The following is a 15,393-nucleotide window of genomic DNA, read 5'->3' as shown; positions in this document are numbered from 1 at the left end:
AAGGAACTAATATCACAGATGAGCAACAGACAACAGCTTTATTTTACACACTGAAGTTTCAATATACCAGCTAATAATGTTTTGTTGTATTTTTGTTTTAAAATAACCTTCTGCATCTCAAAAGAATGGCACTGATTTCTTGAACAAAACATTCTTTAACAGTATACACTGACCTACTTAAACATCAGACTATTCCTAAATGGAAATGAAGCCGACCATCACACTCGACATACAATGCAACTATTAGAGGGGAGCTGCCTGGAGAAAAGTAAAAAAAACAGTGCAATGCTTCAATCTGTATAATCAGAACTGCTCTAGTTTAGTATATTTATTTATTTTATTTCAATTTGATGACCAGGGAAGTCCACTGGGCCTAAAAAAAGCTTGTTTTCAGTGGAGGCCCGGGGAGAAAAGCTCCAGTAACAATGACAAACATATTAGCATATATACATACAAAGCAAAAGAGGATTTATTTATTTAAATTACATACATGTATATTTGTGTCAGCTATCACAAAAGGCTTGAATAGTAAGATCAAATTATTTGATGAGAATACCAAGGCTAGGAAAACAGTCATACAAACGGGCAGGAAATAAAAGGCAAACAACATTTAGTACAAGTACACAGAGTTGTGTGTCTTATAAAATGGAACCCAGAGAAACATACATGCTGAGAAGAAAAATCCTAAAGAGAAAGGAAGAAAAAAGCTGCGGACGCCATAGCGCTCCCCATTTCTATCCTGATTAATAGAGCCATCTCCGAGGGAACCATCCCATCAATATGGAAAATTTCACATGTAATACTTCTCCATAAAGGAGGTAGTTTCACAGAGCTATCTAACTTTAGAACTACAGCCATTCTGTCAGTGCTAGCTAAAATCATGGAAAAATGCCTCTACAAACTCATGCACTTTCTTATTCAAGACAAACTGCTCGCTGACTCTCAGCACGGCTTTAAACTATTCCATGGTACCACCACTGCTATCCTATCTTTCTCTAATGTCATCAATCTTAATTGTAACAACAAACTATCCTCAGCACTCTTCCTAGATCTTTCAAAGGCCTTCAACATGGCCAATCATCAGCTACTGCTTAATACCAAGAAATCCATCGGTTTAGACCATCAGGCAATACACTGGTTCCAGTCCTACCTACTCGGTAGACAGCAGGCTGTCTTATGGCAGAACAAGCTGGCATCCCATCTGCCTCTAACCCTAGGAGTCCCACAGGGCTCCATACTAGGTCCCCTTCTTTTCTCAATCTTTATCAACGATCGTCACACAAACATTCCAAAAGCTACTTGCATCAAATATGCGGATGACTCAACATTGATATGTTCTGCCTCCTCTCCAACACACCTACTGTCCCTAACCAGCCTACTTTCAACACTGTAGAAAACTGGCTAGCTAATCACCGCTTGCTTCCAAATCCTAACAAAACCAAACTGCTGCTTTTCTCCCCTACCCATAGGTGCTCTCTCCTCCATTCTTCACCATTAAATCTAACAATGACACCATTATCTTCCCAGATGACCACACTAAGCTACTAGGTGCAATAATCGACAACAACCTTAAATTTGATACGCATGTTAATCATACTATTAAGTCCATTAACAAAAAAACTTGGCTCCCTGTACAAGCTCAAACCTTTCCTCACCCTTCTTGCTAGGGCAGCTACTGCATGCTCCCACCTTCTCTCTACCCTTATGTATGCCTCCTCAGTACTCACCAACCTGTCCAAAACCGATCTCAATGAATTATCGGGCTGTTACAACCATATAGCTAGATTCACTAATGGCATGGCATATAGGACTCATCATTGTCAAAACCTAAAAGCTCTAGGATGGCTAGAATTTCCTACCCTTCTGCAGTTCAACCAGCTTATAGCAGTGCACAAAGCGCTCCACCAACTTGAAAACACTCCTGCCCTTAAAAACATGATCAGCCCCCATAGTGTCCTCAGGCCACTATGCTCATCCAATAAACTGATGGTACTGACCCAAAAATCCAACAACTCTGCAGGAGATGCTCTATTTGCTAATTCAATTGGTAAAACTTGGAATCTACTTCCTGCTAACCTTATCAAGGAAACTTCACTACCCCTATTTAAAAAAGGCCTCAAAAATTACTTCAAATCACACTGGCTTTGCCCTTGCTCAAATCCTGATTAACAACTCCACTAAAATATGTATTACTTCCCAATCTGCTGTTTAGCAATCTACCATGCCTCATTACATATGTATGTCTGTACATATTGAAAGATGTTATCTGCTTGTATCCTATGTTAATATTTTGATACGTTTCCTGTGTTTAAAACTTAGTTATGCATTTACTGTCTCTGTACTGTTTTGTTACGTGGAACCCCTCCGGGCCTCCGCTGAAAATGGACATGTACCCAGTCGGACTATCCCGGTCAACAAATGTAAAATAAATAATAAATAAATTTGGGGTTATTATAATTACCTGAAAGCTAAATTACACATTGTAATCTACTTATCAAATAGTGGTGTCGTATTCATACACAATACAATAGAAATGGCTGTGGCAAAGACAAACAAGGTATTGAAATGAACAACTAAATTACCGGACTCTAGAAATGCTAACATTGGCACATTTTGTATAAAACACTGGCAAATCTAAACCTAGAGTTCTGTGTTTACGCTATGGCAGTCATACAGAAAAGCAAAACAAGCCCAGACAGCAGAAAACTATACGTACCAAAATGGTGAGAAAAATGGAGAAACCAAGGTATGTGGAAAAGCACTGAGAGTTTGGCATATGCACAGTGAAAGAGAATAAGGCCGGAAAGTTTTGATATGGACAAAATGCACTGTCAGAAGGACAGGTAACAACTGCAGCTGAAGAGGGAAGGCAGGGCAGGCAATAAAGTGACATGGAAGCAGCACAAAACAGGGCAATTGTTTCATGTTATAGTCTACAGACTGCATCCCAAACTGTTTTACAATCTAAATATTTCACCTGCATGTTGCTTTGGTCCAAAAGCATCAGTAATTCACAAGAAAAACAGACTCAAGCATTTCTGAACTACATTAATCTTCATGGTAGACATCATCCTACCCTAATGAATGAGTTGCATCCCCACCAGTCAGTCTGGCCCTGAACTTCAGAACTGTGGTGTCCTTGGTCAAATAAATGGGCCCAGAGGTACTCACCTATCAAATTTTTCCTGCTAGAAAACATTTCTCCCTCCCAGATATTACAGTTTCAAAGATTAAACATACACATCTCCAGCATCACTGACTAGTCTCACTGAATTTTCCCACTTTAGAATTTTTTTTCCTTAAATTGTCGCACACACACACTGTCAGCATGAGCAGTACATATATTAAAAGCAATTGTTATACTGATCTATTTTCAGAGACTTACACAAGTCAAAGATGCTCACTATAGTCTAACCTTTAGTACTCAGTGACGTTGGAGGCACATATAGTATGTTTAATCTTTAAGACTTTAATATTTGAGCAGAGAAAAATGTTTTCTAGCAGGAAAAAGTTGACAGTTTAGTAACTTGGGGCCCATTTATTTTCCCAACACCACAGTTTGGAAGTTATGGTCCAGACTCACTCTGGGAATGCAGCTCATTCATTAGGTCAGGACAACGTCTACCACGAAGATTCATGTAGTTCAGAAATACTCACTTATACTGAAATTTATCTCTGTAAAATCACTTAATTAAATTATAATGTTCCATTAACAGCAGCTTTAATTTTAAAAAAATGAGCAAATCCCTCTAGTAGAGTTGGATTAGTATGCATATATTTCCACTCATTTCGACATACTGGTTCTGTCAAGTTAAGGAATAGGTTGAGCATATCTTGCAGTTTCTACCAGGACTCATCATTCTTCATGCAGACTCGCACAGCATTTCATTGATGACTGCCACCAAGCTGTTTATACAAGGGTCTGAACCAGAGGATAGGTAGTCAGCTATGTCCAGTGGAAAAAAGTTCAAATGTGCCAAAGAATGTGCTTTTCATTTACTTGTCTTCCTCACTGCCTCAAAGTCTTCTCTTTAAGCATTTAGGAGGCACTCTACCAGCTGCCGAATTTGATCCTTTTGTTGAAAGATATAAATCTGTGTCTCCCATAACATGTTCACCAGTACGATGTCATCCACTTCATCCAGCATCACCTCAGTTTTAAACTGTGGACTTAATCTGTAAGACACCAGGAAAAACACATCAGTCACAAAAGTAGGTGTAAAAATGCTACATTCCCACTAGTTGTTCTCTTCCTTCTGCAGAAAAATTGTAAACTCTCTCTCTGACACATGAATTTTAACATGCATGACGAAATTACAGCTGTGTAAGTAAACTTACCATAATAGTAGATGCTCTAACAGATTACTGTTGCAGTAGCTTAAGTATTTGGGTTATATCCCGCCAAGGATATGACCAACCAGCCAGCTTTTTACAGTTTTAGGGCACCTTCCACATGCTCTAAGCTGCAAGGAGCTGCAGGACAGCTCCATATAAAAGGCAGTTAAGTGCCAAAACCTTCAGAACATTTTTGCCTCAAGAAAGAAGGCAATACCCCTGAAAGGAAAAGATGGCCAATTCAGGTCTGGCATACTCTTCTATTAACGCTCTTCTGTTAGCATTTCTTCCTGCCTACCTTTGGATCCAGCCTGGGATGACATGCTCAACAAGCCACGATGCTTTGCTAGGGACGGCTTGCACCTGTCACCCCGGGGCTTTCGGATACTGGCAAAGGCTCTTGCTACCCTCATAGTGCCTTTTTTAGGCAAGGCTCAAAAGACAAACCCACCTCCATAAGTATCACAAGGGATAAGAAACTAAGAGTAATGCTACTCAATGCCAGAAGTCTAAACCTCAAGATGCACGCACTCAAAACTCTCCTTAGCATGGAGAACATCGATATCTGTGCAGTAACAGAAACCTGGTTCAAGGCTCCCGAGAGCACCCCAGCACTACCAGGTTATACCTCATACCATGCTTTTCGGCCCCAAAACTTGGACCGAACCACAAAAGGAGGGGGAGTATCAATATTCGTCAAAGATACCCACACCTACAGGTTGGTGGCACAGCACGAAACATCAGAGACTATCCATGTGCAACCAACAGTGGGTAAAACTGCCTTCCAGTTTATAGCCTGCTACAGACCACCCTCCCAAACCCAGGAACCCCACCTGGCCTTCCTGAGAACACTGGAAAATATGAAGGTCTCTCCAAACACCATTATATTGGGCGACTTCAACTACCCAAACATAGACTGGGAGCATTACTCTAGCTCCAACACCCTAGCCCAAAGGTTCCTAGAATTTATAAACTCAAATGCTATGGAACAACTTGTTACCACTCCCACAAGAGGGGAAAACATACTGGACCTGATCATCACCAACATAGGAACTCTATGCTCCAGACCAGAAGTGTATCCCTCATTGGTAAGATCAGACCATAAACTAATCTCACTGGATATTCACATCCCGACTCCACCCCCTGCCCTGAAAACCACAGTGAAAAACTTCTCTAAAGCAAATTTCACACTCCTCAAAACCGAGGTGGAATCCTTCAAAGCCCCCAGGCCTGTGGAAAATACGGCCCAGACTGCAGAATCCTTTATAAACACATTCTATGAACACCTTCAGGAATGCATGGATCATGCAATCCCAAATAAAACCAAGACCCAATCCTCCAAAGGCAGATGTCCTATCTGGTGGACTACAGCCATAAACAAACTATACAATAGAAGGAGGAAGCTACTACATGATAGAGCAAAATCCCAAAAAGGGAAGGCATTTCTGATCAGTATTAGCAAAAAACTGCGGGCACTCATAAAATCGTCTAAGGCCAGCTTTGAGAGAAGAATTGCACAGGACACTAAGGATAATCACAAGGCTTTCTTTAGTTATGTTAGGAACCTGGGTGGGAATTCCCAGATACGCTCAGAATTAGTCCAAAAATGACAAAAAATACACCAAACCCACAGACATTGCCAACATCCTAGCTGACAGGTTCAGCGCAAACGTCTCCCCCCCTCCCCACCAAAAGGGCAAATATCTATCCCAGCAGATTGCTGCCCCCCTGACATCTCAGATGCTCAGGTAAGAGCTGCCCTCTCCAAAGCAATAAAACACAGCATCAATGGGACCAGACGGTGTCCCGGGCTGCGTCCTACATGAACTCCAAGAAGAGCTAAACCCAAACATAAAAGTACTGTTCAATCTCAGCCTTACTACAGGATATGTACCCAAAGAGTGGCGTACAGCAACAGTGGTCCCGCTCCACAAAGGTGGTGCCTCAACGGATCCTGGAAACTATCGCCCCCCATAAGCCTGACTAGCTTGGTCTGCAAAGCTATGGAAAGGATCATCATGGACATCATAAATAAAGATATTGGGGACCTACAGACACTGGATCCCACCCAGTTCGGCTTTGTTAAGGGCAGATCCTGCCTCTTAAACCTGGTTGATTTCTTTGAAACAGTCACCAAGGCCATTGATGATGGGAAGGTGGTCCACACAGCCTACCTGGACCTCGCAAAAGCCTTCGATAGAATACCCCACTAAGGCATTATAGATAAGCTCACCAGCTTAAATATAAACCCCTATGTCACTAGATGGGTTGCAAACTGGCTCAAGGACAGAACCCACATGGTTAGAATTGCTGGAGCCATGTCAGACTCCAAACCAGTTACAAGTGGCAACCCACAAGGCTCAGTCCTGGGACCTCTCTTGTTCAGTATAAATTTCTCTGAGGTACAGGCCAACACGGAAGGACTGTGGCTGACCAAGTTTGCAGATGCCTGCAAACTGGGCGCCATAATCGACTCTCCAGCCGACACAAGCATCCTCCAAAAGGGCCTCATAGAAACAGACAACTGGTGCCAGAGCCATGGCCTCAAGCTAAATGCCAAAAGGTGTATAGTCATCCCCTTTTGCAAAAACAAAGTGCCCACAAATTACCACATAGGTGGTAATCCATTAAGTACAGAAGAAGTAATTAGGGACCTGGGGACCCAAGTTGATAGCAATCTCTCATTTGAAAACCACGTGGCCAAAGTGGTTAGAAAAACATTTTATAGAGCCCACCTAATCATGAAGGGATTCACATCTAGATCAGGGGAGGTCATCGTGCCTCTTTACTCATCCCTCATCAGGCCCATAATTGAGTACAATGCCCCTTTTGGGATGTACCTTACCAGACACCTGCACCAAATGGAAAGCACCCAAAAGTACCTCACCAAGAGGATCAAAGGGCTCAAACAGATGCCATATGCTGCCCGGTTAAAGAAACTCCAGCTCTACTCAGTGGCATACCACCTGCTCAGAGGCGATCTGTGCCTGACATATAAAGCCATGTCCAACCCGGAATTAATGGACATGCTGCACCTCAGAAAATCCAAATCCCATCGAGCTACATGCTCGAGAGACTTAAACCTCAGCACTGAAATAAATAGGACATGCTGGAGGGACAGATTCATAACCCAGAGGCTCCCTTCACTCTGGAATAAAATCCCAGTCCAGGTTAGGCAGAGTCCCTCATTGACTCTCTTCAAGAAGAATCTTGATGAGTGGATGGGAGATCATAGGTTTACCCCGGGTATCACTTCTGTGTCACTGTTAGACAAAGGCACAGTATACTAACCTCGAAAAAGGGCATAGCAAAATTAATTTAAAATGGGTGGCGAAAGCCAAACACACTCTGGCTAGGCTTATAAATGCCCTAGGGCAGATTGCCTAGTATGAACCTATGAACCTTTGTCTTCACATTTTGAGGTCAATCAGTTTTTAAAAGGCATCATACGCATCAGGCCACCTGGTAAATCCATTCCTCCTTCTTGGGACCTAAGTTATGTCTTGAAAAAGCTAACCCTTTAAGCTTGCTTCCATCTCTTCTCTTATGCCTTATATTTGGCAGACTGTTTTGCTTAGGGTTCTTACTTCTGCCAAAAGAGTCTCTAAATTGCAAGCCTTTGTGGCCTCTCCTCCTTTTCTGATCTTTCCCAAGGACAGGGTTCTCTTTAGAACTCACTCATCCTTTATGCCTAAGGTAGTCAATGAGCTGTCCTTGAACCAGACTATCAACTTTCCCACATTTTCCCCCCTTGCCCTAGGGAGAGAAATTACAGATGTGTAAATACATTTACTGTAACAGTAGATATTCAAATGACCACTGTTGCAGTAGCCTTATCTAAATGATCACTGTCGCAGTAGCCTTAGCTGAATATGAAGGATATAACAGCCAGCAAGCTGTCAAAGCTTAAGGGCACTTTTAACATCATGTGTCCAAGCCATTAGTCAGCTTTATCAGAGCTGAAGAAAAAGAATGGTCTGGGCTCCATGCCCTTCACAACATTCAAACTGAGAGACAGGGAGGCTGCAGCCCTGAAAACATCAATGCTAGGGAATTAAAGGTCTTCACCCTGGCAACAAAAACAGGGGTATGGAAGGAGGGAGTGGCTACAATAGCAGTGATCATTTCAGCATCCACTGTTATGGTAAATTTACTTAGACAACTGGACAATGTTCATCAGGAAATCACAACTACTAGTAGCCTAGCTATATGAGTAGACTACAACAGCTTAATCTGACTGGGAAGAGAAGCATGAGGGTCCCGGAGCCCCTTGAGAATGGGCTGAGCAAAGCCTGCACTACCCTGGAGAAGGGAAAAGAAGTTATGTACTTACCATAACATTCCATGTGAGTTGTTCATCTCACATTCATTCTTTACGGATGGGTTCGGAGCCGATCCCTCGGCTCCGATACAGCCAATTACAAAGCTCAAGGTCTTCAAATAGCTCGAGGCCAAGTCCCTATCCCATGATATACCTGGAATTACCTCATATCTTATTTGCTGCGTATAATACCACATGTCATTCTTTCACTCCCAAGACAAAGGTATAGAACAATTGAGTAACTAGGATGGATCCAACATCTCGGTCATCTATCAGCCCAGGAGGGTGTAGGAGGGTGGGATGTAAGAATGAAGGTGAGAGGAACAACTCACATGGAATGTTATGGTAAGTACATAACTTCTTTCTGTGAAGTTGTTCAATCTTGATGTTCATTCTTTACTGATGAGTAGCGTCCCAAGCACCATCAACCTTGGGTGGTTCACGGGAGTATATTTCTCAGGACCGTGGATCCAAAGGAAGCCCTGTCCCTGGAGGCCTTGTCAGCTTTGTAATGAGTGATAAAGGTATGAAGTTTTGACCAAGTGGCTGCTGCACAAATGTTATCAATGGGAAGCCTGGCAGAAAAAGCAGATGATGTAGAAACTGCTCTGGTTGAGTGAGCTTTAATCTTGTGTTACAAAAGCATAATGGCAGCTGAATAGGCAAAGGTGATACAATCAGATAACCATTTAGACAGAGTTGTTTTAGCCGCTGGTCTATCCTTCCTGGAGTTCGAGAATGAAACAAAAAGTTGGTCAGATTTCCTGAAATCTTTTGTTCTATCCAAACAAAATCTGAGCTGTCTGTGAACATCAAGCTTGTGCCATCCCAAATAGAACCATGATGCTCTCCTCCAAAAAAAGGAAGCCAGTCTGGTGGTCCCCTGCCATAAACAAACTTTACAACAAAAGGAAGAAACTGTTGCAGAAAAGAGGAAAATCCCAGGATGCAAAAAACTCCCTTACCAGCCTCAGTAAGAATCTGAGATCCCTCATAAAATCCTCCAAAGTAGTTACGAAAATAAAATTGCCAAAGATTCCAAAGACAACCACAAGGCATTGTATAACTATGTCAAGAATCTAAATGGCAATGCTCAGATCTACAACAGAATGGCATTAAATATACTGATCCCAAGGATATTGCCAATATTCTGGCAGATCGATTCAGTGCCAACTTCACCCCCCTCTCACCCCCTAAATGGCCCATCTCAATACCGGAAGATTGCCAAACTCTGGTAATAAAGGCCACACAGGTAAAAAACACACTCTCCAAAGCTAAGAATACAGCATCCATGGGACCTTATGACATCCCGGGCTGTGTACTACATGAACTACAAAATGAACTGGCACCTCATCTAAGTGTCATGTTTAATCATACCCTCACCTTAGGCTTCATGCCCACTGAGTGGCGCACAGCTACAGTTATCCCACTCCACAAGGGGGGATCCACCTTGGATCCCAGGAACTACCGCCCCATCAGTCTGACGAGCCTGATCTGCAAGGCCACAGAACGTATTATCATGGAACTTATAAACAAAGACATTGGCACCATTAAAACACCGGACCCCACCATGTTTGGGTTCGTGAAAGGCCGATCTTGTCTCCTGAACATGATTGACTTCTTCAAATCAGTCTCCAGAGCTGTGGACAAGGGTAAGGTGTCCACACAGCTTATCTGGACCTCGCCAAGGCCTTTGACACCATCCCCCATTCTGGAATCATAGATAAACTTACTAAGCTGGGCATTAATCCCTACGTCACTCGATGGGTTGCCAACTGGCTTACTGCCAGAACCCACATTGTAAAAGTAGCTGACTCCAAATCCAGCTCCAGACAAGTGGAGTACCTCAGGGTTCAGTCCTGGGACCTCTCTTGTTTGGCATCTACTTCTCTGAAGTACAGGCCAACACTAAGGGACTCTGGCTAACAAAGTTCGCAGATGACTGCAAACTGGGAGCCATTACTGAATCCCCAAATGATGTGGATACTCTACAAAAGGGTCTAACAAACAGATGCTTGGTGCCAGAACCATGGGCTCAAGCTCAATGCCAAGAAAAGTATAGTTATCCCCTTTTGGAAAAAACATGTACCCGTGAATTATCACATAGGTGGCAGTACACTAAACACCGAAAGTGTGATAAGAGACTTAGGGACACAGGTGGACAGTGGTCTCAACTTCAATAACCACACCGCCACAACAGTCAGGAAATCCTTCTATGTGGCACACCTCATCACTAAGAGCTTTTCATCCAGAAAAAGGGAGGTCATTGTCCCACTGTACTCATCCCTCATTAGACCCATTATAGAATACAATGCCCCATTTGGTATGTACCTCACAAGACATCTGCAACAACTGGAAAGGCCTCAGAAATTCCTCACTAAAAGAATCACAAGCCTAAAGCAGATGCTCTATACTGACCACCTTAAAAAACTCCAGCTATACTCTTGTCGCATATCGTCTACTCAGAGGCGATCTCTGCTTAACATACAAGGCCATGTCAAACCCAGAGCTGTTGGACATGCTACAAAGAAATCCCAATCCTTCAGAGCCACATGCTCCAGGGATCTAAACCTTGTCATCACAATAAACAAAACATGCTGGAGGGATAGGTTCCTGACCCAGAGACTCCCCAGACTCTGGAATAGACTGCCCATACATGTCAAGCAGAGTGCCTCTTTGGCCCTCTTCAAAAGGAACCTTGATGATTGGATGGGAGAAAGGAAATTCACCTCAGGGAACACGTCAGTCGCCCTGCTAGACAGGGGTCCAGGGAAGTAAATAGTGTGGGAAGAAATAGCCAGGGAATTGTTATGGCTAGGCCTATATAGGCCCTAGGGCCGATAGCCTAGTACCAACCTATGAACCTATATACTCTAAACTGTTTGAATGGTTGGGGAAGAAGACTGGCAAATCAATAATCTGGTTGACATTGGTTTCAGTGCAAACTCTGGGCCTCCATAGCGGCTTGGTAAGGCTCAATATTATTTTTAGAGGCCCATACAGAAAATGTCTTCCATTTGTTAAGATATAGCTTCCTAGTAGAAGATTTATGAGAAGATATAAGGATCTGTTTTGTCTCACTGGAGAGGTTATGGAACCTGGCTATGATGGGAACTGGAGCAGACAAGCTGTCAGCTTCAGGGACTGCAGAGAGGGATGAAGATCCCCGGAGGAGTGCGTCAGAAGGTCTGGAACTGAGTCCAGAATCCAAGGCTCCTCCAAATGATGAAGCTGAAAGAAAGGGAACCAAATCTGATGATGCCAATGAGGGGCTATTAAAATGATGGTTCTTCCCAGGGTTTTTGCTTTCTGTAGAGCCTTGGGTATCAACAGGATTGGTGGAAATGCATAGAGGAGGCCAATCATGTACGAGTGCGTCCCTTGGGGCTTCTCCCGGAGAGGGAATCAGGGCAAAGTAGCTTCTGCATTTCGTGTTCATGTGACTGGCAAAAAGGTTGCAGCAAGGCTGGTCCCACCTGTGGAACATCTTGTCCGCTATTTCTTTCTTGAGGGACCACTCATGGGGCAACACAAAGGCCCTGCTGAGCTTGTCTGCTATCAGGTTCGATTTCCCTGGGATGTGCATTGCCAACAGAAAGCGCTGGGTGGAAAACAGCCCACTGCCATACTCTGAGGGCCTCTCGACAAAGGGGGTAAGACCTGGTTCCTCCTTGTTTGTTCAAATACCAGACCACCAATATGTTGTCTGTCTGAATCGCAATTGTACCCGGAAGAAGAAAGTCCTGAAAGTACTGCAACGTCAGAAGTACCGCTCTCATCTCCAGGGCATTGATATGCAGATGTGTCTCTTGATTGGTCCATGTGCCTTGGACTGTCTTTCCCTGAAAATACCCCCACCCCACCCTATCAGGGAAGCATCTGTGGTCACTGTGGCTACTGCAGGGGGTAGCACAAATGGGCATCCTATCGTGACATGAAGTGAGGTCAACCATCACTGAGGGTACTTTTTTGCAGGAATTTGTGATCATTATAGTATGAGCCATGGGAAGCTCTTGGTAAGACCACTGAGTGAACAACAGCCATTGTAGTATGCGCATGTGCCTACGAGCTAGTGGTATGGCTAGAACTGCTGCTGCCATCATGCCCAATAATTTTAGAACTTCTGATGCTGGTGCTTGATATCAGAACGCTGAGATGCTGACTAAGAAGAAAGACTCTTTCTATTGGAAGCCTTAGTGTGGTGGTGGTGTCCAACTCTGCCCCGATAAAAATGATATGCTACGATGGCGACAAGGCAGATTTTTCTGAGTTGACTGCAATGCCCAGATGATTGCAGAGTGACAAAGTGGACTCCCTGGCCTGAATGAGTTGATGCCTAGTGGTGGCGGTAAGGAGCTAATCTTCTAGGTACAGAAACACCTGGTATCCTAGACGCTTCAGGTGAGCCATGACCACTGCCATGCATTTGGTGAACACTCTGTGGGGCTGTAGTGAGACCAAAGGGCAGGGCTCAAAACTGATAATGACTGGCTCCCAGCCAGAAGTGCAGGTGATCCCTGGATGATCTGGCCATTTATATGTGGTAGTACGCATCCTTGAGCTCTATCAAGCACATCCAATTGTCTTTCCCTAAGAAGGGAAGTATAGACTGAAGCGTGACTATCCAAAACTTCTCTTTCTTTACATATTGGTTGAGTCTGCTGAGGTCCAATGTGGGTCTCCAATCCCCCGTCTTCTTTGGAACCAAAAAGAATCTTGAGTAAGTTCCAGAACCTGCCTGGTCTGCTGGGACTGGTTGGATGACTCTTTTTCTTAGCAATGTTTGGACCTCTATTGTTGCCTGTTCCCTGTAACTGGATGGAACGTCCAGAATTTTTCTTATGATTAGAGGGGGTGTGGAGAATGGAATGAAGTATCCTCTGGAAATGATACTTTGTACCCAGCTGTCTTTTGTTATTTTGAGCCAGGTGTCTAAATACAAAGATAAGTGACCCCTGACTGCCTCCAGAGCAGGACAGTCAGGCCTCCTTTCAGGAGCAGTGGTAGGGCTTCCCAGAGGAGTGATCTCTGTTGCCCTGGTGTTGCAGACCCCTCTGCTGTGAGGGTGTTTTCCATTATTGCCCCCTCCTCTGCCCCTGCAGGGGGGTTCACCACGTGTGTCCTGGAAGGCTCCTTGGGTTTTTCGGAACCACATTTTTCCTCCCCTTTATCCTTTAGTGTAGGGTCGGATAGAGGTGAAAAAACGGACCCCATTGGCAGACAAAATCTTTCCATCCTGTTCACAACCTGGTTAAGGTTTCCTTCACTTTAGGCCTGAAAAGGGATGAGCCATCAAAGGGAGTGTTCACGAAGGATGACTTGAAGTGCGTCCACGAAGGAACACAAGTGCATCCAGGAATGTCTCCTAAGAGCAACTCCTGTACCCTCTGCCCTACTCGTTCCATCAGCTGCATAAGAGATGAGGTGCATGGATGAGTTGACAATAGAACTGAGGATAGCAAGCTGGGTGGCAACCTTGTCGGAAGCTCCTGCAGCTACTGTACCCTGAAGAGTATCTCCTAGCTCCTTAAGGAGATCTCATTGTAACCTGGTTAAATAGTTTAGCGAATGAAGAGCAAAGGTCGCTGAACTAAACATGCGCTTCCCATATCTATCCATAATCCTGGAGTCTCTGTTAGGAGGATGGATAGATGAGAAAGTCTCAGACATTTCCTTTTTGGTGGCTGCCACCACAACCATGGCATCAACTGGAATACCTTTTGTTAAAAATATTTTGTCAAGGGAGGCAGAAATGAATTTATTAGGCCTCCTAGGGACAGGGTCCATAGTATCCGGAGACTCCCACGCCTTTCATGAGACCAGCTGCATCAGCTCATTGAAGGGCGGAGACACCCAAGAGGTGGAGGGCTGAGACCCGAAAGCCTTCAGGAGAACTGACTCATCCTCAGTAGGGCTTTTGGACTGCCAGTCACCTCTCTGCCTAAGGATCTCAAGTATCTCAGCAAATGAGATATCCTCAGAGGGAGACCGTGGGGACCCTTCTGATTCATCTAAGTCAGTATCTGATGTTACAGACTCCTGTGGGGTATCTAGATGGTTCCTCTTACACAATCTCTTCCTGGGAACCTCATCAGTGGGAGCTTCTGGTGAGGTCTCGGAAGAGCAGGGACCACCCAATGGGGCTTCTTAGGCTCTGGGTCTCTACGCTTGGTCAGGATGTGTGAGGCAGAAGCAGACACAGGCACTTTTGTGCAAGAGGAAGGCAGACCTGAGGTCGAGGATGTCTTAGGAGACATGACTCTCCTCATGGCATCGAAAGCACCTCTGCTCCGATGTGAGGGAACTGATGGATTCGAAGAAACCGTCGACACCCCCGGTACCAGGACAGTGGGCTCCAAGCCTGAGGTAGGAGCCGAGCTCATCCGAGTCGAGGCCCAAGAGGCAAAGTCGGAACCAACAAGTCGGTCCGACTATCCTCCCCAGACCCGACCAGAGTGTGTCGGCTCCTAGAGTCCTCGATCGGCACCGAGGACGGCAGAGTGCACAGAGCCAAAGACACTGGAGCAGGCATCGGCACAGAGGGTTCCACTAACATCAAATCTGCCTCCTCCGGCTCTGAAGGGCCAGCATGGCTCGGAGGAGGAATAGTTTGAGTCACTGCAAGGGTCTTTGGCTCGGAAGCCATTTGGGTCGAAGCCGATAACATGTTTGCTAAGGACGGTGCCAATAACAGCTTTTGCACCACACAATCCAGATCTGACAGGCTGATAGAGGAT

General features: G+C 44.5%; 1 protein-coding gene across 4 annotated transcripts in view; it reads right to left on the bottom strand.

Annotated features, from left to right (window-relative positions):
- Positions 1 to 298: 298 nt before the first annotated feature.
- The window catches only part of PLA2G6 (phospholipase A2 group VI), a 1,377,288-nt gene continuing 1,362,193 nt past the window's right edge, over positions 299 to 15,393 (bottom strand). For all 4 annotated transcript variants that reach the window (XM_044068476.1, XM_044068486.1, XM_044068491.1 and 1 more), the window contains one exon: positions 299 to 4,176. In XM_044068476.1, the coding sequence (XP_043924411.1) occupies positions 4,032 to 4,176 (145 nt within the window). In that variant the 3' untranslated portion in view covers positions 299 to 4,031. The remainder of the gene's footprint in view (positions 4,177 to 15,393) is intronic.

Source organism: Protopterus annectens, chromosome 1.part0 (assembly GCF_019279795.1).
Source record: "Protopterus annectens isolate FY-2018-M chromosome 1.part0, PAN1.0, whole genome shotgun sequence".
Lineage (NCBI taxonomy): Eukaryota > Metazoa > Chordata > Ceratodontiformes > Protopteridae > Protopterus > Protopterus annectens.
Note: the sequence above shows the minus strand (reverse complement) of the source record. Positions and strands in the feature narration are given on the sequence as shown.